The 26154-nt window shown below is 40.1% G+C and overlaps 1 protein-coding gene across 3 annotated transcripts in view; it reads right to left on the minus strand.

Moving 5' to 3' along the window:
* Positions 1-25043, minus strand: part of opn5 (opsin 5) — a 70833-nt gene extending 45790 nt beyond the window's left edge. For 2 of the 3 annotated variants that reach the window (XR_015751810.1, XM_043683123.2), the window contains exons 1-2: positions 24959-25043; positions 5370-5516 (exon numbers count right to left, since the gene is read on the minus strand). Coding sequence is in view for 2 of the 3 variants with exons in the window: in XM_043683123.2 (XP_043539058.1) it covers positions 5370-5499 (130 nt within the window). In the remaining variant the exon portion in view is untranslated. Of the gene's footprint in view, positions 1-5369; positions 5517-24675; positions 24793-24958 lie in introns of those variants that run through there. The other variant, XM_043683134.2, reaches the window with a different exon arrangement.
* Positions 25044-26154: the final 1111 nt, after the last annotated feature.

The raw sequence follows: 26154 nt of genomic DNA on the forward strand, positions 1-26154 counted from the left end.
GATAAAGCAGCCCATTTGATGGTCACCCACCAATCAGTTTGAACATTCACTCCCTCCTCCACTGATGCACAATGGTATATCTACTACTAGTCACACTGCATAACTCACCGTGGTTCTCAAACCTGTGATCTCCACCACTTACAAAGGAGATGCATGGAATGCAAGATTTCTTCCAAGCCACATGCTATCCTCCAATTGATTTGTATTATCTTTCCTTCACTGTTTTTAAGTGAAATTCCTAAAATATTCTTCTTAATAAAATTGTTGATGCACCTACCTCCCTTGGACTTGTGATTGAAGGGTGCAGCTCACTATTGCCCTCTCAAGGACAATTAGAAACAAGTAATAAATGCTGACCCACCAGCAACATGCACATCCATAGAATCATAGAGATGTACAGCATGAAACAGACCCTTAGGTCCAACTCATCCATGCCCACCAGATATCCAAACCTAAACTAGTCCCATTTGCCAGCACTAAACATTTCCTATTCATATCCCCACCCAGATGTCTTTTGAATGCTTTAATTGTACCATCCTCCACCACTTCCTCTGGCAGCTCATTCCATACGTACACCACTCTCTGAATGAAAAAGTTGCCCCTTAGGTCCCTTTTATATCTTTCCCCTCTCACCTTAAACCTGTGCTCTCTAGTTCTGGACTCCTTATTCCAAGGGAAAAAGACCTTGTCTATTTATCATATCCATGCCCCTCATGATTTTATAAACCTCTATAAGGTCACCCCTCAGCCTCCGATGTTCCAAGGAGAACAGCCCCAGCCTGTCCTTGTAGAAATACATAAATGTATTTGTGTAAGCTCTGTTGGAGTCACTAATTCCTAAGGCTCTTTTACCTTTATCTAACTGGATCCTGGTTTCTAAGTTTAACTCTGATATAAATAACAGAATTTTCAACAATGCAGTACAGCCTAATTTCTCTCTTCAAGTCCTGAAACATTACATTTTTGTTTAATTGATAATAGTGTTACCAATCACAACACTGAATTCAAACACAGATGACATGGTCAAATATTAACATTCAAAATGAAAACCCTTGAATAAAACTGATTTGGAACAAAAACATGAATAGAAATCATATGAGTACTCATCAAGTCTCGTCTAATCAGCATTGCAAAGAACATCACGAAGATCATGGAATCTCACTATAGGTCAACTTCCTCATTGCTGGTTTTCAGAATAATTAAACTGTGTAGGGAAATATCAGGGAAATTAATGGAACACACTTTTAATAACTCTAAAAAAGTGAGTTGAAATCCTACCTTCATTTTCAAGTAAACAAAAATTAACCCATGGGAAGAATAGATATATGAGTTAATCTTTTCTCAACTGCCAACCTCCAAAATATTGTGGCTAGTAAGGTGGATCCTAGGAGTTGACTCCCGAGGGAGCATTTCAATCCATGTTCATCTGCTGCCGTCCATTTCTTTTTCTTCTCCCCTTTGCTCCCTTCGGTTGAATCAGTCCCCCTAATTTTATCAATGCATTTCAGCCTGAATTTCAAATTTACTATTAATTTAAAAAGATCTCAATTGAAACCCCACCAACAGGTTTACCTTGGGATAGCTGGTAAAGATCTAAAAAACATCTAAAGATGAGGACTTTACCTAACACTTGGCTTCACATTTCTAGATTTCTCTCGTCATCAAGAAAATGTTTCTACTCTGGGATATGGAAGCTATATCTTGAAATTCCACTCCTGTCTCTGATTTGCTGCTTTTTAATGATATTTTTTAAAAACTTTTATCTGCTTACAGAGCTTTCCCTTCACCTCTGTAACTGAGAAACTTCAGTCTCCTGCCAAGCCTGTAATTGGATGCTGGTCTGTTTGATTTTTCATCTTCAGTCTGTTCCTGGCACCTGGGTAGAAGAATCAACATCTAGTGCTTTTGGATCTTATAGAGTCTTCCAACTTCATCATCTTTCAAATCCTGCAAATAATTTTTTACATCTCCTACATTCTTATTCTCATGAAAATAATTCTGTCAATACACTATCCAAAAATCACTTCTTGGCTTCACTCCTTTGATCTATCTTCAAATTTGGAAAACAATTCATCAATGCTCTCAAACCTACCCAGATGTCATCATTATCCCACTCTGAGATTTCTGGATTTAACTGTGCACTTTTCATATTAACACCATTTCTTTCTTGTTCCTTGATTACTGTGAAACTGTAATGTTTAGGTAACTAGTCCAATGTAACTTGAGCTTTTGAAGTCCATTGATGTGAATTATGAGTACTCATCCACACCCAGATCCATCATTCTGCTTCCTCTTTACTTTTCCTTTTACCCTCATTGACCTCTCTTTTCATTCATCATGCATCCTCATATTTCTCTCCTCCAAAGTATTACCCAGCCATTCATTATTCAGCAACTTTTCTACTTGCTTGCTATTGGCCCAGATATGTATCTTTGTTAGGTGAGCTGACAGCTTGGAAGCTGTCTTGGTAGCCTCAGACAGCTTATCAAGGCAGTTAGCACTGGCTCAGTATGACCAACTATCCCATTCTCTTGAGATCATTCTCCTCTTAGTTCACTGCCTTCTTATCCTCCTTCAACTTCTCCCTCCATGTAAAGTCTGTAGATCATGGATACTCATGGCCACCCTTACAAAATTGTTATCTCACATGGACTTGATAATTCTATTGTATCAATCTCAGATAAGGTCACCACTAATCACTTCCTTAAATTCACATTTCTCTTCCCCGCCAAAATCTACTTCCTTCTGCATTCACTCGTGGAATAAACTATCCTTCAATTATTTACAACTGGATTTTCAAAATACCAGCTGTTTAGTTTTTGACTTCCCTTATGCCACATTTCTGTGGCTACTGAGTTCCTCAACTCCATCCTCACATCCGCTTTCAAGTCAATTATTGTACTGATTGGATCGATGTCAGCAATGAAATGACTCCCTGCCAAGCAAAGAGACCACCAAATAGATCAAGATTGACCCAGTGACTCTCTGGGAGCATAGTCCTCCTTCCCAGAAACCCTACACTCCTCAGAGGGTCTCCCCACATCAAGTGACTGTAAGACAGTAGCTGCTCCTAAAGTCAAATGCCAATGCTAGAGGGTTTGCCCTTCCATTTGCTACATCCTACCCATTGGTGGAACTGTCGAAGCTGCAGAACTGCTAGCCCTCTGATTAGCTTGGTTGCTCAGATAGACAGGCTTCTTTCCTTAACTGGGTGGTTGTCTAAATGGTGATATCACACACTGCTGGTGAGATTCTTTCAACAGACTTGCCATGCCTCACATGGGCTCATAATCTGTGGACTTAGTAGTAAAGATATTTTGGTAAGTCCCAGCCTATACCTAGAAAGGAATTTAAAATAAATTGGTACTGCTACTGGATCAATAAGTAGTGTTCCATCTCCTGAGCCAGTCCACTCCAGGTTGGCAGCATCCTTTACTCTCTCTACTTTTCTTTTTTTTTCCTTTTTTTCTCTTCATCTTCAAAGCCAGAGCAGTGTTGGTGGGGCACCAGCTGCAGTGTCAGCGGTATGGACGAGAACTCCTTCAGGCTGCGGCAGTGCTCAGGATGGGCACTCCTGGCCATGGTAGGCCTAGAATCTTGACTCTTATTGGTGGCGACAGGACATCGTCTGTTGTGGTGGTGTTGCCTGGATGTGGTAGGCCAGGAACGGGGACTTGGCAGGGTCGGTGAGGCAGCGGCAACATTAGAGCCATGATCTCCTGGGGCATCAGTTTCATCATTGCTGTACTTGGGACAGGACTTCTTGAGGCTTGGAGTACCTTGCAGAGTCCTTGCAGAATTCTGGAACTGTGTTTGAGATCCAATCTGAACAGAAGATGAACTCTATTTAATTAATTTATTTTTATTCTTTTTGAAACTCAAAATTGCACTGGATGGTGATGCCAAAGCACTTTTCACTGTATCTTCCAAGATATGTGACAATAAAATCATTCATTCATAATAAAACACTTCAGGACATCATGAAACATGTGAAATAAATGCTGGGCTTTATTCTGTCTGAGATCACAAAGACTAACAGGCATTTTTGAATAGATTTTGTTCAGTTTTCTTAAACATCACATGTTTTTGAAAATATAAAAGCACATTATGTAATGGGAAAGATGTTGAATGTGCAGATCATTCAAATAATTGAAGATTTTTAAGACTGTAATACGTCAGCTGGTAATTGGCAGGCAAGATCAGTAAAGCAATCTTTGTGAAACACTAACTGAGCTTCCACAGTAATCTCAGGTTTCTTTTTATGTACAGGGTTCACAGTTCATTTTGAAAATGTGAGTAAATCCATAGCCATCTCTGGGGCATTTTCAGCTGGCAAGCACTCAGTCTTCCTAGTCTGGTAAATGTTTGGATTCAGAGAAAGATTTAGAACATAGAACATGGAACATAGAACAGTACAGCACAGGAATGTGCCCTTCAGCCCATGATATTGTGTTGAACATGGTGCTAAATTAAACTAATCCCTTTTGCCAGCCCTTGGTCCATATCCCTCCACTTCTTGCATATTCATGTGGTTAGCTAGAAGTCATTAAACACCATATGTTATCTACCTTTACCGCATGCTTGGAAGCACATTCCAGACTGCTACCACTCTGTGTAAAAAAACCTATCCCTCACAGCTTCTTTGAACTTTCCCGCTCTCACCTTCTTTGAACTTTCCCGCTCTCACCTTAAACATATGCCCCTTAGCAGTAGACAATTCAATTCTGGGAAAAATATTCTGACTGTCAACCCCAACTATGCATCTCATAATTGATTAACTTCTATTTAGTCTCCCCACAGTCTCCATCTCTCTAGAGAAAACAACCCAAGTTTTTCTCGAGACAACAAAAATACTCCAGATACTGCAATCCAAAGCAGAGAAACAGAAGGCTTGAAGAACACAGCAAGCCAGACAGATAGAAATCCAGCTGTAAGCAATATCTCTGCTACCATACCATCTAATTTGGAGTGAGGAAGAGCCAGCTCCATACATCAAGGAAATAACAACACATCAACTGAAACAGCACTTCACCTTTGATCTCTTTCCTCTTTCTGTCTAAAATCTTAATACCTTAATCAATATCTTCCACCTTTTCTACATGAAGGAGAGAAGCCACAGTGCACTGTCTATCAGAATGTTAGAGAACAAATTCCATTACATCACCATTATTCTTCAACATGGGACCTGTAGATTAATTACACAAGTCAACTTTGACAGAAAAAAAACCCTGTATATATCTCATTCAAATACATGTGATTATTCAGTGAACACTGTTAACTTACTATTAATTCACGTATGCATTTTGACTGGTGGTGCCCTGACCACAAACAAAACCCAAAATATAATTAAGCAATTCACATTACTTTACCTGTGATTATTAAGTAAATTCCTGCAATTATATCAGCTTCCCAGGAAAGCTTTGATGTGAACACATCTTTATGAAGAGAGGGAGGAAGATCACTAGTGAGAGAAACTGTATCATTGTCATTTGATGACATTCTAAAACAATGTTACCCTAAAAGAAAATAGAAAACCATTAGTTATTTCAAGAAGCTAATTACATTTCTCATTTTATGGCAATAATCTTTTTAAGCCACATCCAATTTGAACCGTATTTGAAGTTGTACCAAAACTGGTTCACTCATCACTCATGCATGCTGAGTTGCAATGCTTCTAGGTTCAGCAGTGCCTTGAATTTAAAATTCTCATCCCTGTGTTCATATTCCACCATCCTTCATATTCAGGATAAGTTTACTGATATGAAGTTGAAGGCATGCACTGAACCTTTAGGTGAGTGAATGTTGTTTTGCACTGAGATCTTGTCATGTGACTGACTAGCAGTCTCAGAGTGTACTGATAATTGAAAATATGTAACATTTGGCTGTAAACTAGATACCTGAGTTGTTTTGACCACAATTCAAATTTAGCCAATCAGTTTAAATTATGCCCCAGGACACTAAACCCCAATCAAGTTTGAATTTATCCTTTTTGCCAACCTCAAACCAATGAGACATCCTTTGTTTGGGGTATAAAAAAGCAGACATTTTGAAAGTTAGACAAAGAGTAACTGCCATCTACAGAAGGACTGCCATTCAAAACACTATCAAAAGTACCTTTCTCATATGAAACATCTTTTCAGTAAAAGAGAGAAGACGACCCAGAGAGATCTTCAGCCAAAAGATGGACACTTAGACAAATCATGGCATAGACAGAGAACACAGGGGGCTAACACCTTCAACATATTGTCTAGCTATCACCATTATTAACAGCTAACCCGAGAATGCAACATTTTAAAAAAAAGGTTTTGTGATTTACACATGAAAGAAGTGAAACTATCACTGTATTCTAACAGATGAAAGGCTTAACAGACAATCAAGTTTTCAATTTATAATTTCAGCTACATCACACTGTAAATTTTTGCTATAAATTCTGTGTTAGGATTGAACCCTCCACTACCACCTGATGAAGGAGCGTCGCTCCGAAAGCTAGTGTGGTTCCAATTAAACCTGTTGGTCTATAACCTGGTGTTGTATGATTTTTAACTAAATAAATTCTGTTTTGCTCAAATCTGAGTGGTTTGACCAGTTGCATCACACCAGAATACCCATTTCACATCTGCCTTTAAAATAAGAAAAAATTAGGGTCTAGGCTACTTTCTTAAAATATTCTGAGTGGATCTGGCCAGGTCCATAACACTCCCAAATCTCTGGGCTGTAGCTTCTGCAGACTTTTTCTATTTAAATAAAACTCAGCTCCTGTATTCTTTCTGCCAAAATGGATAATCTCACAATATCCAACATTATATTCTTTCTGCCAAGTTTTTGTCCACATACGTAACATATCTATATCCCTTGCTAGGCATTTTCATTCCCACCACTTGCCTATTTTTGTTTCATCTGCAGACTTGGCTCTCATACATTTAATTTCCTCATGCAAGTAATGAATATATAATGTAAATAATTGTGGCCCCAGCACTGATCCCTGTATCACTCCACTAGTTACAAGTTGCGATAATGAAAATACTCCCCTCATCCTAACACTCTCTCCTCTGTTAGTTAGCCAATCTTCTATCCATGCAAATATACCACCTGCAACACCATAGGCTCTTATTAAGAAGAATAATATGTGATACCTTATCAGATCCCTTCTAAAAATCCCAATATATCCACTACTTCCCCATTATCTATCCTGCTATTGCTTCCTCAAGGAATTTTAGTAGATTTGTCAGGCATGAAACCATTCTGACATCGCTTAATCATATATTGTATTTCCAAATGCTCTGCTATTACATCCTTCATAATAGATGCTAACATTTTCATATTAACACATTAAGCTAACTGGCCTCTTATTACCAGTTTCTTTCCCTATTTAAATAAAGTTATTACATCAGCAGTTTTCCAATCCTCTGGGACTTTTCCAAAATCTAAGCACTTCTGTAAGATTACCACCAATGCATTCATTATCGCTGTAGCTAATTCTTTTAATATTCTAGGAAGCATTCCATGAGATCTATAGTAGTGTGAGATGGGAACAGCTCCAACACTTAGTTCTCTAAACTCCTGGAATGATGCATCATTTATTAGTATGATCTCCCCCAATTTGTCATAAAATACACCATTATTAAAATTAGCATATAAATGAGTTTTAAAATGACTATTAAATTTTGCTTTTTAAAACTGTTATGTCCATCAGTAACAACCTCTGTGTGATTCTTGCAATCACAGTATATACCAGTAACTAATTTTAATGAGAAGAAATCTAAACAGAGCCTCAAAATTCTGTACTTTAAAACACTTAGTTGTACGAGGGACAAAGCAAATACTAACTGACCACCTATATTAAAATATCAATTCAAATATCAATGTGCAAAAACTTTTTTTTTTCCACACATTACATTTCTTTTGCAAATCACTTTAAACCTCTGCTTTGTGGTTCTGAATCCTTTTAAGAGTGGGCACAGTTTTTCCCTGTCTACATTGTCTAGATATCTCATGATTTTGAAAGCTTTAATCAAATTTCCTCTGCACCATCTCCTCTTGAAGGAAACCAGCCTTAACTTCTTCAGTCCATCCTAATTAACTGAAGTTTCTCACTCCTGGAACCATTCTTGCAAACCTCTTCTGAATATTTTGCAATACGTCCACATCCTTCTAAAATGTGCTGCTCATGGTTAAGAGATTAGATTAGATTACATTGCAGCGTGGAAACAGGCCCTTCGGCCCAACAAGTCCACACCGACCCTCCGAAGCGCAACCCACCCATGCCCCTATATTTACCCCTTCACCTAACACTACGGGCAATTTAGCATGGCCAATTCACCTGACCTGCACATCTTTGGACTGTGGGAGGAAACCGGAGCACCCGGAGGGAACACACGCAGACACGGGGAGAATGTGCAAACTCCACACAGTCAGTCGCCTGAGGCGGGAATTGAACCCGGGTCTCAGGCGCTGTGAGGTAGCAGTGCTAACCACTGTGCCACCGTGCCGCCCACTATCCACACCAACCCACCAAAGCGCAACCTACCCAGACCCATTCCCCTATATTTACCCCTTCACCTAACACTACGGGCAATTTAACTTGGCCCATTCACCTAACCTTTTGGACTGTGGGAGGAAACCGGAGCACCCAGAGGAAACCCACGCAGACACGGGGAGAATGTGCAAACTCCACACAGAGTCGCTTGCATGTTAATGCATGCTAATGCATGTTTTATATAGGTTCAAAATAATATTGCTACCTCATATTCTAAGTCCTTATCAATGAAAGACAGGGTAGTGTATAATTTATTACTCGCCCTCTCCAACTGTCTTTCTATCTTTAATGACTTATGCATGCACACACTCTAGCTCTCAGTTCCTATACACTCCATATTTTATGTTGCATCTCGGTTTGCTTTCTGCCAAAATATATCGCCTCATACTGTGCATTGGAATACTTTTACCTATTTGATCAATTTTTCAATGTCCATTTCAAATTCATAGTAATCTCTCAGTTTACAATTTTTCAAGTTTTGTATAATTTCCAAAACTTTGAAATTGTGCCCTGCACTCAACTAATATAAGGAGAAAGTGAGGACTGCAGATGCTGAAGATCAGAGCTGAAAATGTGTTGCTGGAAAAGCGCAGCAGGTCAGGCAGCATCCAAGGAGCAGGAGAATTGACGTTTCGGGCATGAGCCGTTCTTCAGGATTCCTGAAGAAGGGCTCATGCCCAAAACGTCGATTCTCCTGCTCCTTGGATGCTGCCAGACCTGCTGCGCTTTTCCAGCAACACATTTCAGCTCAACTAATATAAGCCAGGAAAAGCAAGTATCCCAATACCAATCCCTGGGAAATTACAATACAAATTTGCTTGCCTCTATTTTCCCCTTTTCTCAAGGAGCTTTTTGTTTCTTTCCACTTCTTCCATAGTCTTTCCAATAATTACCCTCCAAAGATCATGACCAGTATTTACTATCGCTTAGTTATCAGTGTCAATGTCAGCTAGCTTTGTAGGAGCTATCTGTGGGAGGGAGATGCAGAGGTAACATATTCAGTCTAGTATGACCAGGGTTCAGAAAAGATTTACAAGGCAGAGGCTGTATAGGCTGGGGCTGTTTTCCCTGAAGTGTTGGAGGCTGAGGGGTGACCTTATAGAGGTTTATAAAATTATGAGGGGCATGGATAGCATAAATAATTTCAGACATTTCCCTGAGGTCAGGGAGTCCAGAATTAGAGGGCATAGGTTTAGGACATAGGACAGGAAAGATATAAAAGGGAATGAGCTGCCAGAGAAAGTGGTGGAGGCTGGTACAATTGCAGCATTTAAAATACATCTGGATGGGTGTATGAATAGGAAGGAATTAAAGGGATATGAGCCAAGTTCTGGCAAATGGGATTAGATTAGATTAAGGTATCTGGTCGGCATGGACGAGTTGTACTGAAGGGTCTGTTTCCATGCTATACATCTCTATCACTCTATGACTCTATCTGAGAGATGTATTGATCTTTAGTCCCATTAGTTTTCCTAACACATTTTCTCTAGTGATATATATTGTAGTTATTTCCTCTCCTCCTTTTGTCCCTTCATTATTTAGTAATTTGGGTAGCTATTAGTGTCTTCTACTGTAAAGGCAGATGCAAAGTATTTATTCAACTCCTCTGCTACTTCCTGGTTCTCCATTTACATGTATTCACTATCTCCAGATTTACTCTGAGCCCCGTTGAATAGGTACTGTTAAGAGGACCCAAAGGTTGTACTTATTGGTATCTTCTGCCTTTTCATTTCTTACCTCCACTCATATGGATTCTGCATTTGATCCAAGATCATTTCTTACTATTGTACTTGTTCTATCCTGTACCAACCATGCTACCCCATCACTCTTTCCTTCCTGGTTGTCCCTGGAAAATTACATACCTTTGAATATTTAGATCCCAATTTTGATCTCCTTGTAACCATGTGTCCATAATTGCTCCAAGATCATACTCACTTATCATGTGTCTGCACCATCAATTCATTATTTAGTTTTGAATTCTGCATGCATTCAAGTAAAGAGCCACTAATTTTGCCTTTTTTACTATCTTTTCCCCTTTGATCATATTTACTGCAGTTTTTTCTACATTTTTATATACTATCCCTTTCTGTCCAACTTTGGATATTGTTTCCGAATAGCTGCCCTGTAATACTGCCACACCCTCTTCCTTTGTAAACCTATAAAGCGGCAGTATCTGAACCTCGAAGCCAGGTGTCCTGGGTTCAGTTACACCTTCTCTAGGAGGTGTGTAGTAACACCTCTGAACAGGCTGGTTCGAAATAATCTATCTTTTCCCTCACCCAAACCTCTTACTCTTTACCAGATTGCCCCTGGCTCCCGACAGTAAGCCAGAGATTATTACCTGGAGATTCTGCTGTCTAATTTAGTTCAGGTCTATTCAACATTTTCAGCAGAACCTCCTGTCTAGTCATATTAATGTTGTTGGTACAAACATGGATAACAAGATAGAGAGGCTGGATACAGTGGGAGATTCTCTCTGGAGCATTGGAGATTAATGGGTGACCTTATAACGGGTGACATCTTTTCCCTAGGATTGGGGAGTTCAAAACTAGAGGGGACAGATTGAAGGGGAGATAGAAAGATTTAAAGGCACCAGCGAGGCAATGTTTGAAAGAGGATAGTACGGAGGAATGAGCTGCCAGAGGAAGTGGTAGACGATATTAAAACACTTAGACACGAATAGGGAAGGTTCAGAGGGATATGGGCCAAATGTAGACAAATGGGTCTAATTCAGCTTGGGAAACCTGATCATCGTGGACTGGAGGATCTGCCTCTGTGCTGTATGGCTCCCTGAATGGAGTCCTCCCCTCCCACTTCAAGCTCTTCTCCAGCACTGAGGTGATATCATTAACCTTGCCACTGATCAAACAACACAACAGTTAGACTCCTGCTCATGGCTGCAGAGAGCAGTATCTATCCTCCAAATTATATTGTCCTCTACCCTTACCACATTCATATTTCCTCCCCCAATGTGAATAGCTTCCTGTACCAAGTTGTCGTGGTCAGATGTATCATTCCCCACTCTCATCATGAACTTTGTAACTTTTGGACATTTGCAGGGACCAAAAATCCTCAATCCTCTAACCACTATCCTTGACATTCAATGGCATTACTATCACTGAATCCCCTACAATCAACATCCCTAGGGCTATTATTGGCCAGAAATTGAACCTATATAACTGTAACCAATATATACACAGCAGCTACAAGAGCAGGTCAGAAATTGGGAATAGTGCTTTGAGTAACTCCATAAAGCCTGCCCACCATCTAAAAGGCACAAATCTGAAGTGTGATTGAATACTCCCGACTTGTTTGGATGGGTGCAACTCCAACAACATGCAAAAACTTGACAGCAGCCCACTTGATTGGCACTACATCTACAAGCATCTACTATTGACGCTCAGAAGCAACAGTATGTACCATCAACAAGATACACTGCAGAAATTCACCAAAGATTCTTGGAAGGCACCTTCCAAACCCACAACCGCTACCACCTAGAACAGTATGGGTAGCAGATACAAGGGAACATCTGCAAGTTCCTCTCCAAGTCACTTGCCATCCAAACTTTACTTTCATTGGGTCAAAATCCTGGATGATGGTATTGTGAGTCAACTTACAACACATGCACTGCAGTGGGTCAAGAAGGCAGCTCACCACCGCATTCTCAAAGGCAACTAGGGATGGGCAATAAATGCTGGCCCAGCCAATGACATCTATATCTGATGAGTAAATAATGTTTTTCTTAATTTGTAACCCACTAGGTCCATGTAGCTGCCTCACCTGCAGTAACACCCTGCTATCCCTGATCATACACCATTTTGAATCACCTAGGCTGAAGGGTGTGCCTGACCTCTGGACTAAAGTATCCAGGTAATGTTGCCTTCCCTGATGTGTTGCAATGTCTGCAACTCTGATTCTAACTCCTCAAATCAGATTGAAAGTTCTCCAAACTGCAAACACTTACTGTGCATGTGCTTGTTCTGGATCAAGTAGCTATCCAGCTGCTTCCACATTTTGCAACAGCTGCACATCACTTGTCCTGTGCCCCTCATTGCACTCCTTTGAACCAAATTTCCAACAGTTAGACTCACTCTGTCTTTGTCTCACTCCACTGAAGCTTGCCACACACTGTCCATGCCTTTCTGAACATGCGGTGTAAGAATTCCTTTTCTAATGCGGAACTAGTCAGAGACACCTTCACCAAAGTGTCCAGCACCTCATTTAAACAAAGGAATTCAGATGCATACATGCAACTGCCATGCTCAGGCAGATACCTCCTTTAAATAGGCTATCTAACTTACTTAAATGCTATCTAATTCAATAACTCTGAAATTGAACTTGGAAAGGATAACACTAGTTTAATTCCCACTTTGAACTGCTGCCTTCAGTGGTAGGGATTTTATGTTCTGGAATCATTATACTCATTTCTACACCTCTCTATGTTTATCTTTTTCTTTAAAACTACCCCTTAAAACCTACCTCTTTTACCAAGCTTTCAGTTGTCACTCCTAATATCTCCTTTTATAGCTCGGTGGCTCTTTTGAAGCACTTTAGGATGTTTAAAGACGTTAGTGGCAAGTTAATGCTGTGTTGAAATCCTTTCTGTGTAACCTGAAATGAAATCTTAGCAATGGTAAAATTTATGATGTTTGCACTCTTCATTAAAAGTTCTAATCTATTAGCTTTACCCGTTTCAAATTAAGAAATTTGGCTTTAATTGTGAATGTCTTGTGGATTTCCACTGTGGATCAAAAGCTGGTGCATGATAACAGTTGGCAATCTCTTCCCTCTAAGGGTTGGTATTCTGCTGTGTAACAGGGACAAAGGAACAGGAAAAGATAATCCAAATCCTCAAGCTTTTCCATCATTCATGAAGATTATGGTTGACATGCATCTTAAATCCATCCACTTACTTTGATTTCATATAGTTTTATCCCCTTGTCTAATGGAACAATTTCAATTTCAAATATAAACTTACTAATTGAGTCAACAACTACTGTTTTCTGTAGAAGAAAGTTCCAAATTTCTACCAGTCATTGATTAGATTAGATTAGATTACCTACAGTGTGGAAACAGGCCCTTCAGCCCAACCAGTCTACACTGACCCTCCGAAGAGTAACCCACCCAGACCTATTTCCCTCTGACTAATGTACCTAACACTATGGGCAATTTGCCATGACCAAATCATCTACCCTGCACATCTTTGGACTGTGGGAGGAAACTGGAGCACCCAGACAAAACCCACACAGATACGGGGAGAATGTGCAAACTCCACACAGATAGTCACCCAAGGCTGCAATCAAACCTGGGACCGTGGTGCTGTGAGGCAGCAGTACTAACCACTGAGCCACCATGCCACCCCACAGCATGAAAACGTTTTTTCATAATTTCTCTCCTGAATGTCCTGGGTCAAATTTGTTTTAATACGTCTGCCAGTGGAAAAGCTTATATCTATCCTATTTACCCCCTTAAAAATCCCAAAAATAACTCTCAGTCAAATCACTACTTAACGTTATATAGTCCAGACAATATTAGCCAATTTTATGTAATGTCTCATCATTATCTAACCTTTGGAGTCCTAGTAATCTGATGGATCTGCTTTGCATTCTTTGCAATATACCGTTGCTATAGTGCAACATCTCAGGTTGTACATGACAGTCTAGTTGTAACCTAACCAGGAATTTCTAAACTAATAGTAAAACTTTCTTCCTTTTATAAACTAGTTCTTGAGTGATGAAAGTGAATATTATACTAGATTTTTTTGTGTTCCTGGCCTAATACGTGATATTAATATTCAATATGTCAGCGTTACTACATACTTGAACAAAGACATGGAGGAGACGGTATTGGACTGCGGTGGACAAAGTTAAAGATCACACAACACCAGGTTGTAGCCCAACAGGTTTATTTAGAAGCACTAGCTTTTGGAGTGCTGCCATGAAGGAGCGGCATTCTGAGAGCTGGTGCTTCCAAATAAAACTGTTGGAATATAATCTGGTTTTGTGTCAATTTTTTACTTTAACAAAGACATAACCCATTAATTGGTCTTATGTATAAGCAATATTCATCAGATAGCAGTCAGTGAAGGACGCCATTAAAGACTGAGTAGGAAATTCCTGAGCTCCTATTCCACCATTACAACTTCACTGGCTTCCTGTTTACACTGAATTATAATACACTTGTCAGCATAATATTGTTCATTCTTTGACTCACCATATGAAGAAACACAGGATATCTGCTTTTTCAGTTTAATCTATCTTCATGCATGAAACTACAAACAATAAAACTTACTGCCAGTAGCTTTGTACAAATGTCACTATTTTATATCTTGTAGGTCATGCAGTGTCAGCTACTTTCTCCCCATCCCCACCCTCCTCTCTCCCCACCCCCCACCCTCCTCTAGCTTATCTCTCCACGATTCAGGCTCTCTGCCTTTATTCCTGATGAAGGGCTTTTTGCCCGAAACGTCGATTTCGCTGCTCCTCGGATGCTGCCTGAACTGCTGTGTTCTTCCAGCACCACTAATCCAGAACCATGCAAGGGGCATATGTTCTTGGGGAGAACAAAAGAAACTCCTGAATGGAGGAAGCTTGCCTCTGGAGGCATGACTAAATAATTATCGAAAGTTGAACACTTTTGACATGTTCATCTGTGACAGCTCTGCTGGTCAAAAACTTGTCACTCTAGAAAAATTGCATATTTTTCAAACTAAATAGGGTTCTATTGTTGGAGAAGATCCATTCATACTTTTGAATGGAAGTGATCGCTGAACACTTGAATTGTAAATTAAGAGCATGAGGCAGTCATTTGGCCCTCATACCCACTCCACCGTTTGATAAGGTGGTGGCTGATTTGATTGAGGCATCACTTCCACTTTCCTGCCTGCTCCTGATTCCACTTAACACTCATTTTTAATTCAGGAATCTATCTATCTATAAGATCTATATAAGCCAAAGCCCTTTTTATACCAATTTAGTGCTCATCCAGGGTAAATCTTAAAACACAACTCTCTCTGATTGCAGACAGGCACTTGACTATAGGGGTCTGCACTTTATTCTTTGAGTGGCAATTAGATTCTCCAACGTTTGTTGAATGTACAACCCATCAGACACATCCCTAGTCCACCAATAAATTACAGAGCATAAATAAACACTAATGGTGGAGAGTGTTTGACAGTTCATATATTGAATAGGTGAATAATTTTTAAAATTGCATTACACCCATTAACTATAAGCAAGGAAATGGAAAAGATAATTCCAAAAGTAACAAAAGAAAATTAACAGGTTTTGACACATCTAGAAATCACATTACAAAATAGACCAAAGGGCCCAGAAAAGTCGAAGTCTTATCTCTTTCATGTTATTCTGTAAACTGTGGTGGAAATGCAGGAGGACAGAAGAAGTGTCTATCCTTAACTGCAAAATGCATTTTAAGGTAGGAATATCGGAATTAGCAGTGGGAGTAGGCAATTCAGCTTTTCAAGCCCACTCCACCATTTAACATGATATGATGGATCTGATCCTCATCTCATCTCCATTCTCCTGCCTGGTCCCCATAGCCCTTTATCTGGCTTTTTGTCGGAAACATATCTATTTCTTTCTTGAATCTGTTGATTGATTCATCCTCTGCTGCACTCTTGGGCCGTGAGTTCCACAGATTTACAACCCTCTGAGAGAAATAGTTTTGCCTCATCTCAGTCTTGAACCTACCTCCTCTCACTCTATATCTATGACCTCTTGTACAAGGATTGTCCCACATGGGGAAATCCGGCAAGGCAGAGTTCAGATGTGTTTTTTAGTCTTGTTAGTTCCCTCACCATCTGCCATACACCAGTCTGTCAGTAATGTCCTTTTGTACTCAATCAGTTTGATCTAGTGATGCTGTCGAGTTATTCTTGGTGATGAGGATTTCAAACCATTGGTAATACATGGTAATAGGAAGTTCCTTTTTTGTTTGGCATGATATCATGAAACATTATGGAGAATGGAATTGATATTGTAAACTCTCAGTTCAACTCCTGACCGTGTAGCACTGTGATGCCACTTCTGGTCTGTCCTACCATTGGAACAATGGTGTTATCCAGGACATTGTCTGTGACATATGATTCTGTGAGTATGATTGTGTCAGGCTGTTCCTGAAGAAGGGCCTGTGCCCGAAACGTCGAATCTCCTGTTCCCTGGATGCTGCCTGACCTGCTGTGCTGTTCCAGCAATAAAGTTTCAACTTTGATCTCCAGCATCTGCAGACCTCACTTTCTCCTCAGGCTGTTCTTTGACTAGTCTGAGAAACAACTCTCCCAATTTAGGAACTAGAATCTAAAATTTAGGAGAGAGAGTGTTGCAGGGTCGGCAGAGCTGAGTTTCCTGTGGTTACTTCCAGTGCATGGGTCAATGGCAGGATGTTGATTCATTCTTTTGAAACTTTTGAGTGGTTTGACAGACTAACTGGCCTACTAAACCATTTCAGAAGGTAGTCAAGTGCCTGTCACATTGCCATGGCACCTAGAGGTAAGGGTGGCAAATTTCCTTGCTTACAGTAATTAGATTTTTAAATAAAAATTAATGATATCTTCGTGGTCATCAATGCACTATGAATTCAAACCTGTCATGGTGTAATGCAAACACAGGTCCCTCGAACATTATCAGTAATGGACTCAACATGGGTTTGGGATCAAATTACACTTCCAGCTGCAGCACAGGCTTTTGCTTTCTGCAGAATTTCTAGGATTTTCAAGATTTATGAGTGTATTTTCCTAGGAACACTTCAGATCCAAGCATTTGCACTGCATTAAAGATTCACCTTTTAATGTTTCATAATTTTGAGTTCTGAATTTATGGATTTCACTGAAAATAATCAGGCACTGTCTAATTACATAATTCACCTTACTTCAGGCTCAGATAAGGATGACACAGCACCTAACTTTTAGAGGCAAGGCTGTGTAAATATCAAATATTAAGAAATGAATTGTCCCATTCATCATCATCTCTTATACTGGTATTATTATTAGGGATAAGATCAAGAAAGTATGTCTTTTAGGATTTTTGCATTCCAAATATGGCTTTCCCCATGACCGCCTGACATTGTGCCGGCCAGGCAGAACTGGATAAATTTCTCCAAGGATGTCATTGGACACCACTTCCAACACTGTCACAAAGATTTACAGACTACTCCACTGTCAGAACAACTCTTTCATTGACAATGGGAAGACAACAACCAAAAACCTTTACTGTTCTGCATCTTTCCAAGCTACCATATGGCATGCATCTTGCATGACACATGGAATGGGATCAGGTAATAGGAAAGCTTCTTCACAGAAAAATGAATGTTATCCCTTGGCCAATGTCCACACAAAACAGAATTACAGAAACAGGGGCTTATTCAGTATTTCAAAGCAAAGTACAATGGCTTCCTGAAGTTTGAAATGAAAAACTGAAAGTTGAAAGGGTCACCAACTGGAAATATTAAAGACACAAGGTGATGAGTTAATAATGAGTTAATAATTGTGTAATCATAGTATTATATGAAGTAAAGAAGGCTAATCATCTTTAAAATGGACACAAAAGCATAGAAATGGCTTCCAGATGTCACATGACTATATTTTTGGATTGAGCTGCTATTATACTTATCTCAGAAATAGGTCACAAGAAACGTTTTGAAATTTAATTAAAATCCCTTTGTGAGTAATGAGATTTCAAATTTTATCTACTTTTAAAAAGTGCTGCTGGTCACTGACTGGATCATAGCAAATTCTGGGTCTTACCCAGAATTAAAATAAATTTCAGGTCTGGGACCATGTTGATGTCTAATTATACGATACTGTGATTTAACGTCACAAAAATATGATTGAAAATTAAATGAACCATAATGTTGCACATGCCCCATGTGGATTTCCCAGTCTTCTGAAATGTAGATTGTTTAACATTGTTGCAATGTGACCACTGAGAAGTTTGATGAATTAAACAGTTGGAGACTAAAATATAGCAATGGTAAAAGTAATGAATTTTCTACTCTACAGAACTTAGATGTCTCCACTGACATATTTTAATCTATGAATATATTCTTTACTGTTTGTCTCCTTTTGGCTGAAATACCTAATTTCACAAGTTTTAGCAACAGAGACTTTAGAATGAAACATTATTGCCTCTCTGTGATAATTTTATTTCTTTCATTAACCTTCTTTGCATTTCTGGTGCTTTCTTTTTTTCTGCTTATCCATTATTCCATCCCAGTTGCTCTGCTTCTCTTTGAATTTGTTCTTCACTTTCTAGGTAATCGGAGATTAATTTTGATATGCTTTCGGTTTATCAAGTGATGTGGAGAATAGGTTTCTCTGTAACGATCCAATTCCTCCTTTTGTCCAAGCAACAATGTTTCCTAAATCTACTTTCCCTGAGTATCAGAGAGAAAGCAAAATGGAAGCTGGAGGTATGGCCACAGAACACATACGGTTGTAACAACTCCATCAAAAAACCTAAACAATTCTCCTCTATTTGCACTCATAGCTTTGTTGCTTTGACCTATTATAGGTTCTGGCTCCAGAAAGCACTGTTCTCAAGCACTGTTGAAGTACCAGTTAAAATAAAATCATCTGGAAATTGCCAATGTGCTTAGGCCAGTGTACCAAGTATTTATTACACATTATGTATTTACTGGAATCTCACTAATTTCTACCAAGGCAATGCCAATCAACATTTCTCGGAATTTATAATCACCATAAAACAAATAAATTCGTCATCGTTCATGTCTCAAAAGATATGTACCAAGATTTGTGCTTTTGAAATTAATTAATAAAACCATTTGGAAATTGCCAACGTGGCGGTCCTTGGACCAAACCATGCCACTGTGTTTGATGCATTCAGCAAGACTCACAGATTCGAACTCTGATCTCTACTCACTGCTCAATCCTATTGATTGGTTAAGTCACCCTGATACTGCAGATACTCGCAGTTCAAATACACCATGTGTGTGTTCTAAAACTGTATTTTTGCAGCATACCCAATAAAGTCTTCTTCAATCTTAAAGAAAGTCACACGGAAATCAATGCTATCAAGAGTCCTAACACAAACACAACCATTGACATACAAAAATAAAATGAATTTACACAGCATTTTTCATCAAAAATTTCCTGACAGCCCAAAACTAAACATACCACATAACTAATGAAGTGCTTTTAAGCAGCGGGTGTTTTCTGGGTCACTAATGCATGTCTTCTGCACACAGCAAGATCCCACACCAATCCAGATTTTGGATGTGACTTTCAAAGCTATTGGGGTACAACTTCTGCAGTAATGGATACAGGCTGTCGAGTTTTTGTTTGAAATTACTTCAATAGAGAGGAATAAATAGACACAGAATGACACAGTCGTTTCTCCCAGGGGAAAAATCAACTAATTGCCATTAATATATTTTTGTGTTTCTCCCAGGTCAGTTGGAGAATTCTCTTTGACCTTAAAATGATACCATAGGATTTTCCTTTTACTTTTACCTGAAGGGTTTAACCAATGATGAGTGCAAGAGTGTGCGTTGAATACTTTGCATTCAGCGCACACGCACAATTGTAAAAAAGTGTTTAGGAACAGCAGGCCTGGGGGCAAGGAGTGGGGGTGTGGATTCATGTATATCGCTCTTTTCAAGATGGCAGCACATGCATTGGCCAAGCAGCTAGGATGGCATTGGGGATCCTGTGCAATGTAAATGGAAGAACTGTGATGAAAAACAGGGAATTTCTGGTTGGTCTACAATTATCAGATTGTTTCTATTTATGGTTATTACACTTTGGGAAGAATGTGGCTCAGAGAAGCTTTATAAAAATGACTCCAAGTTTAAGAACATTTAGCTATAACATTAGGTTGCAGGAGCTGGTCTGAGCAAAGGAGGTTGAGTGGAGATTTGATGGAACTATTCATGAAAAGAATTGGTTTGGAGAGGTTCAACAAAGACAAAGCCATTGATGTTTGTTGATGGTACAAAAACAACAAGACATTGATTTAGAGATGCAGACAGATATGTGGGAAAAAGTTCTGATGTGGTGAGTGGTCATGCCTGGAACACTCTGTCTATGAGGCTACAAAAGCAAAGATGATCATTGATTTCAAAGCAAAACTGGAACTTGAGGAGACCCAAAAAAAATTGTTGCAATCATTGTCACAATTGGGTTAGATGTGAATAACTTTTTTATGAAGTCTGTAAAGTATAGGATGCAGGATTTCTACTAAAAGAAGCCACATTTTTTAGGTTTTGAACAAGGAAAAGTAAACTTTTCCATCCACATAATCTGCAATACATGTACAATTTATATTCTAACATTCTGAGTTAACATGAGATAAATATGGGTCAGAGACTGTAACTGAATATCCTAAAGTGTACATTAAATACCTAAAGCAGACATGACAGATCCAACAAAATCCCACCAACTCTGAGATATTAATGACTCTGAAGCTCATTAAATCTCATTAAACTTCACAAGATACGTAATTCTTCACTTTGTTAATCTAGTATTTAAACTCCCTCTCTCGAGCTAGTCTGCTATGGATATTCTGACTGTTTTGGTTGACTGACTTTCTTTCCTAGGCCTATGTATTTATGAAGTGCAGAAACTGCACTCAAGCACTCAGTGACAGAATAATTTCAGGTCTTTTACCAATAGCTAACTTCATCGAGGCAGTTCTGCTCGTGGGTTTTCTCCCACTGGTACAATCTCACACAAGTGTATCAAACAAGTCTGAAAATGTGTTGCTGGAAAAGCGCAGCAGGTCAGGCAGCATCCAAGGAACAGGAGAATCGACGTTTCGGGCATAAGCCCTTCTTCAGGAATGAGGAAAGTTTGTCCAGCAGGCTAAGATAAAAGGTAGGGAGGAGGGACTTGGGGGAGGGGCGTCGGAAATGTGATCGGTGGAACGAGGTCAAGGTGAGGGTGATAGGTCAGACTGGGGTGGGGGCGGAGAGGTCAGGAAGAAGATTGCAGGTTAGGAAGGCGGTGCTGAATTCGATAGATTTGACTGAGACAAGGTGGGGGAGGGGAAATGAGGAAACTGGTGAAATTCGAGTTCATCCCTTGTGGTTGGAGGGTTCCTAGGTGGAAGATGAGGCGCTCTTCCTCCAACCGTCGCGTTGTTGTGGTCTGGCGATGGAGGAGTCCAAAGACCTGCATATCCTTGGTGGAGTGGGAGGGGGAATTAAAGTGTTGAGCCACAGGGTGGTTGGGTTGGTTGGTCCGGGTGTCCCAGAGGTGTTCTCTGAAACGCTCCGCAAGTAGGCGGCCGGTCTCCCCAATATAGAGGAGGCCACATCGGGTGCAGAGGATGCAATAGATGATGTGTGTGGAGGTGCAGGTGAATCTGTGGTGGATATGGAAGTTTCCTTTGGGGCTTTGGAGGGAGGTGAGGGAGGAGGTGTGGGCGCAAGTCTTGCACCTCCTGCGGTTGCAGGGGAAGGTGCCGGGAGTGGAGGTTGGGTTGGTGGGGGGTGTGGATCTGACGAGGGAGTCACGGAGGGAGTGGTCTTTACGGAATGCTGATAGGGGAGGGGAGGGAAATATATCCTTGGTGGTGGGGTCCATTTGGAGGTGGCAGAAATGACGGCGGATGATGCGCTGTACATGGAGATTGGTGGGGTGGTAGGTGAGGACCAGTGGGGTTCTGTCCTGGTGTCGGTTGGAGGGCGGGGCTCAAGGGCGGAGGAGCGGGAAGTGGAAGAGATGTGGTGGAGGGCATCGTCGACCACGTCGGGGGGGAAATTGCGGTTCTTGAAGAAGGAGGCCATCTGGGTTGTACGTTTTTGGAACTGGTCCTCCTGGGAGCAGATGCGACGGACACGAAGGAATTGGGAGAATGGGATGGCGTTTTTACAGGGGGCAGGGTGGGAGGAGGTGTAGTCCAGGTAGCTGTAGGAGTCGGTCGGTTTGTAGTAGATGTACATCCTGCCCTGTATCAAACTTTCTCCCCTGTATCAAACAAATACTGTTTATGGGTTTTTTGAACCCCACTCTTAATTGTCCTGAAAAATTGATTGTATACAGACTTTTTAAAAAATCTTCATAGTTATTAGAATTTCCCTGAGTTCACAGTATGCAGTGTTATGCCAGTGGGCTAAGACTTCATCTGACCTTCAATTACACAAAACCCAGGAAGTTAATTTGCATTTAGCTGCACAGATAACAGCATCCATGCTAACGTGACAACTGCCATGTCACTGTGTGTCACTTTGAACATCACTTCAATCACCTCTGACATGTTTTGATTGACCTACTGAAATCTTTGCAACAATTTCCACCCATGTTTCTAGGCAGAGTTAATGTGACAAATGTCTTAGAACAGTTAAATATAGCAAAATCATACAACTCCTGTATTCCTTAAAAGTCACCATTTTGACAGAAAGCTGATATAAAACACAAATTGCAAGCAACAAAAAAAATGATTCATCAAAGCTTATGGATCTACAAGCATTGAGTGTAGCATGGCCTAAAAAGTCTCTTGGTTGTAACTAACCACTGGGAAGTCTCAACGAAAGAATGGAATTGTACAGACCACCTGACATCAGCTTGAGCCGACCTGTTCTAATAAATCTATGCCCTCTCACCCAAGGGCAAATTTGATTTCTTATACATTTTAACCAGACTTTCATTTTTTACACTTCAATTACATGTTCCACCTCCACCATTTCCTTTGTTCCAAAGAAAATAACTCCTGCCTATCTTGTGAATCCTCAAACGTGAAACTCCACAGTCCAAGCAGCATCTTTATAAATCTTGCTTGTAACCTCTCTCCTGCAGACACATCTAACCCATAGTAACATGACCAGAAGTGTACCCAGTATTCCAGCAGTAAGCAAACTCGTGCTATTTAGCTCCAGCATAACCTCCCTGCTCCTTTATTATGTGTTTTAACTCATTAACGTAAATTTCCAAAATGCCTTCTTGACTTTTTTCTATGTGCTTAGTCACCTTCACAGATTCGTGTATTACAATTATAGGGTTTCCCTCTGTTCCTGTACAGTTTCAGGATCCTATTATTTATTGTCTACTCCTAATGGGGGCACAGTGGTTAGCACTACTGCCTCACAGCGCTAGAGAGCCGGGTTCAATTCCAGCCTCGGGCGGCTGTGTGGAGTTTGGACAGTCACCCCGTGTCTGCGGTGGGTTTCCTCCGGGTGCTCCGCTTTCCTCCCACAGTCCAAAGATGTGCAGGTTAGGTGAATTGGCCATACTAAATTACCCGTAGTGTTAGGTGAAGGAGTAAATATAGGGGAATGGGTCTGGGTGGGTTACTCTTCGGAGGGTTGGTGTGGACTTGTTAGGCCGAAGAGCCCGTTTCCACACTGTAGGGAATCTAATCTAATGCATTACTTCAGAGTTCTCCAGGTTGAACGCCTCTTGCTGCTGTTCCACCCTTTGATTAGTCATTAATATCCTCCAACAATTACATCTTTCTTTCTTCTTCAATCTCAAACACAACATCATTTCTTTAGCTGTATAGGAACTCCAGCGCATTCCGTTTATTCCTTCCGGCCCTCCGCATATATCTATTTATTCCTTATTCTCTTGTAAATCTATTATGTTTCAATTTACATAATCATTGCCATCTGCTTTAACTATTCCATGTGGAGTCAATTCCCTATTTACACAATTCTCTGTTAAATTAACAGTTTGTCTAATTATTTTTATAATCTGTTAATAGTCATGTTGTATTCATGCCCCAAATGTGCTCGCTCACAAGTCGGAACACTCTCTACATGTCCGCCCCTTTATAGTTAAATCAAACTCCAATTGGTTTCCTCTTATCCCGAACTATAATGTACTAATGATTCGGGTTGACCCCCTGATGGGGAATGATTAAGAATTAACAGCAACTTACTTACTTTAAAGTAAAACCGAGGCACGGGGTCTAGTGCCTAATGGAGCCTATGCCGCTCTACCGAGCATTTATTACACACGTTAAGTATTTACTAGTATCTCATTAATTTCTACCAAGGCAATGTCCATTAAGATTTCTCAGAGCTTCACTCAGGTCAATAAAAGTTACGAATAATAATCTTCATCATCGTTCGTGTCTCAAAAGGTATGTATTTACCAAGATCTGTGTTTTCAAAATCAATTAATAAACAATTTAAACCGGAAGAGGTATAATACATTTTAAACTTACGTGTAATAGATGTGAAGACATATATGAAATGACAAGAATTAATTAAAGAACGGGGCTATAGCGGGAAACACACACAAAGATTAAACGCCTAAAACCCGAAGGCTTGGGAACACTGCACACATAAAAAAGACTCAGCTCCATCGTAGATTTCACAACTTTGGCAATTATATTTGAAATCTAATCCATGTCTGGCATCGTAAAGAAGTTAAAATAAAAACGTCTAGAAATTGGCAAAGTGCCGGTTCTTGAACCCGACCGCGCCACTGTGTACAGCAAGACTCACCGATTCGAACTCCGATCTCCACTTACAGTACAATCGCACTGTCTGATCCAGTCACCCTGACATTGCGGATACTCGCAGTTCAAATCCTCCAGCCTGTGTTTTTGAAGCAAACCCATCAATGTTCAATCTTCAACGAAGTCACATGGAAATCAACGTTATCAAGCGTCCTAAGGCAAACACAACTATTGGCCCCACATTAAAAACAGCATTTTTCACCAAGAATTTCCTGACAGCCCAAAACTAAACATACCACATAACTAATGAAGTAGGTTTAAGCAGCGGTGACAGTTGTTTCCTGGGTCAATGATGCATGTCTTCTGCACACAGCAAGATCCCACACCAAGTCAGATTTTGGATGTGACTTTCAAAGCTATCGGGGTACACCTTCTGCAGTAATGAATGCAGGCTGTCGAGTTTTCGTTTGAAATTACTTTATACATGAATACAGGAATACATGACGCAGAATGACACAACCTCCTCTCCCAGCGGAAAATTCAACTAATTGCCATTAATATGTTGTTATATATTGACTTAGTCAGTGGGAGCATTCTCCTTCGTCTCAAAATAATATCACGGGATTTTCCTTTTACTTCTACCTGAATTGTTGAACCAAAGATGAGTGCAAGTGTATGCGTTGACTATTTTGCATTCATCACACATACAATTCTAATATGTTGACGAGCACCATGCATTGCTGGTGGGGGGTAAAGTCCAACGCTCCTTTGAAGATGGCAACACATGCATGGGCCAAGCATTGGGGATCCTGTGCAATGTAAATAGAAGTGTGATGAAAAACAGGGAATTTCTGGTTCGTTTACAATTACAGGATAGTCCCTATTTATGTTATTACACTTTAGGAAGAACGTGGCTCAGAGAAGCTTTATAAAAATGACTCCAAAGTTAAGAGCTTTTAGCTATAACATTAGACTGGAGAAGCAGGTTTGAGCAAAGGAGGTCGAGTGGAGATTTGATGGAACTGTGCACGAAAGGGATTGATTCAGAGAAGTTCGACAAAGACTAAGCTATGGATGTTTGTTAATGGTACAAAACCCGCTAGGCGTTGATTTAGAGGTGCAGAGCCGCTATGGGGAAAAAATGTTCTGACGTGCTGAGTGGTAATGCACTGTCTATTAGGCGACAAAAGCAAAGTTGATCATTGATTTCAAAGCGAAGTTGGAACTTGAGGAGACGAAAAA

The sequence above is a fragment of the Chiloscyllium plagiosum genome, unplaced genomic scaffold (assembly GCF_037043375.1).
Source record: "Chiloscyllium plagiosum isolate Xiang-an unplaced genomic scaffold, Cpla_swu_hap1 HiC_scaffold_3, whole genome shotgun sequence".
Lineage (NCBI taxonomy): Eukaryota > Metazoa > Chordata > Chondrichthyes > Orectolobiformes > Hemiscylliidae > Chiloscyllium > Chiloscyllium plagiosum.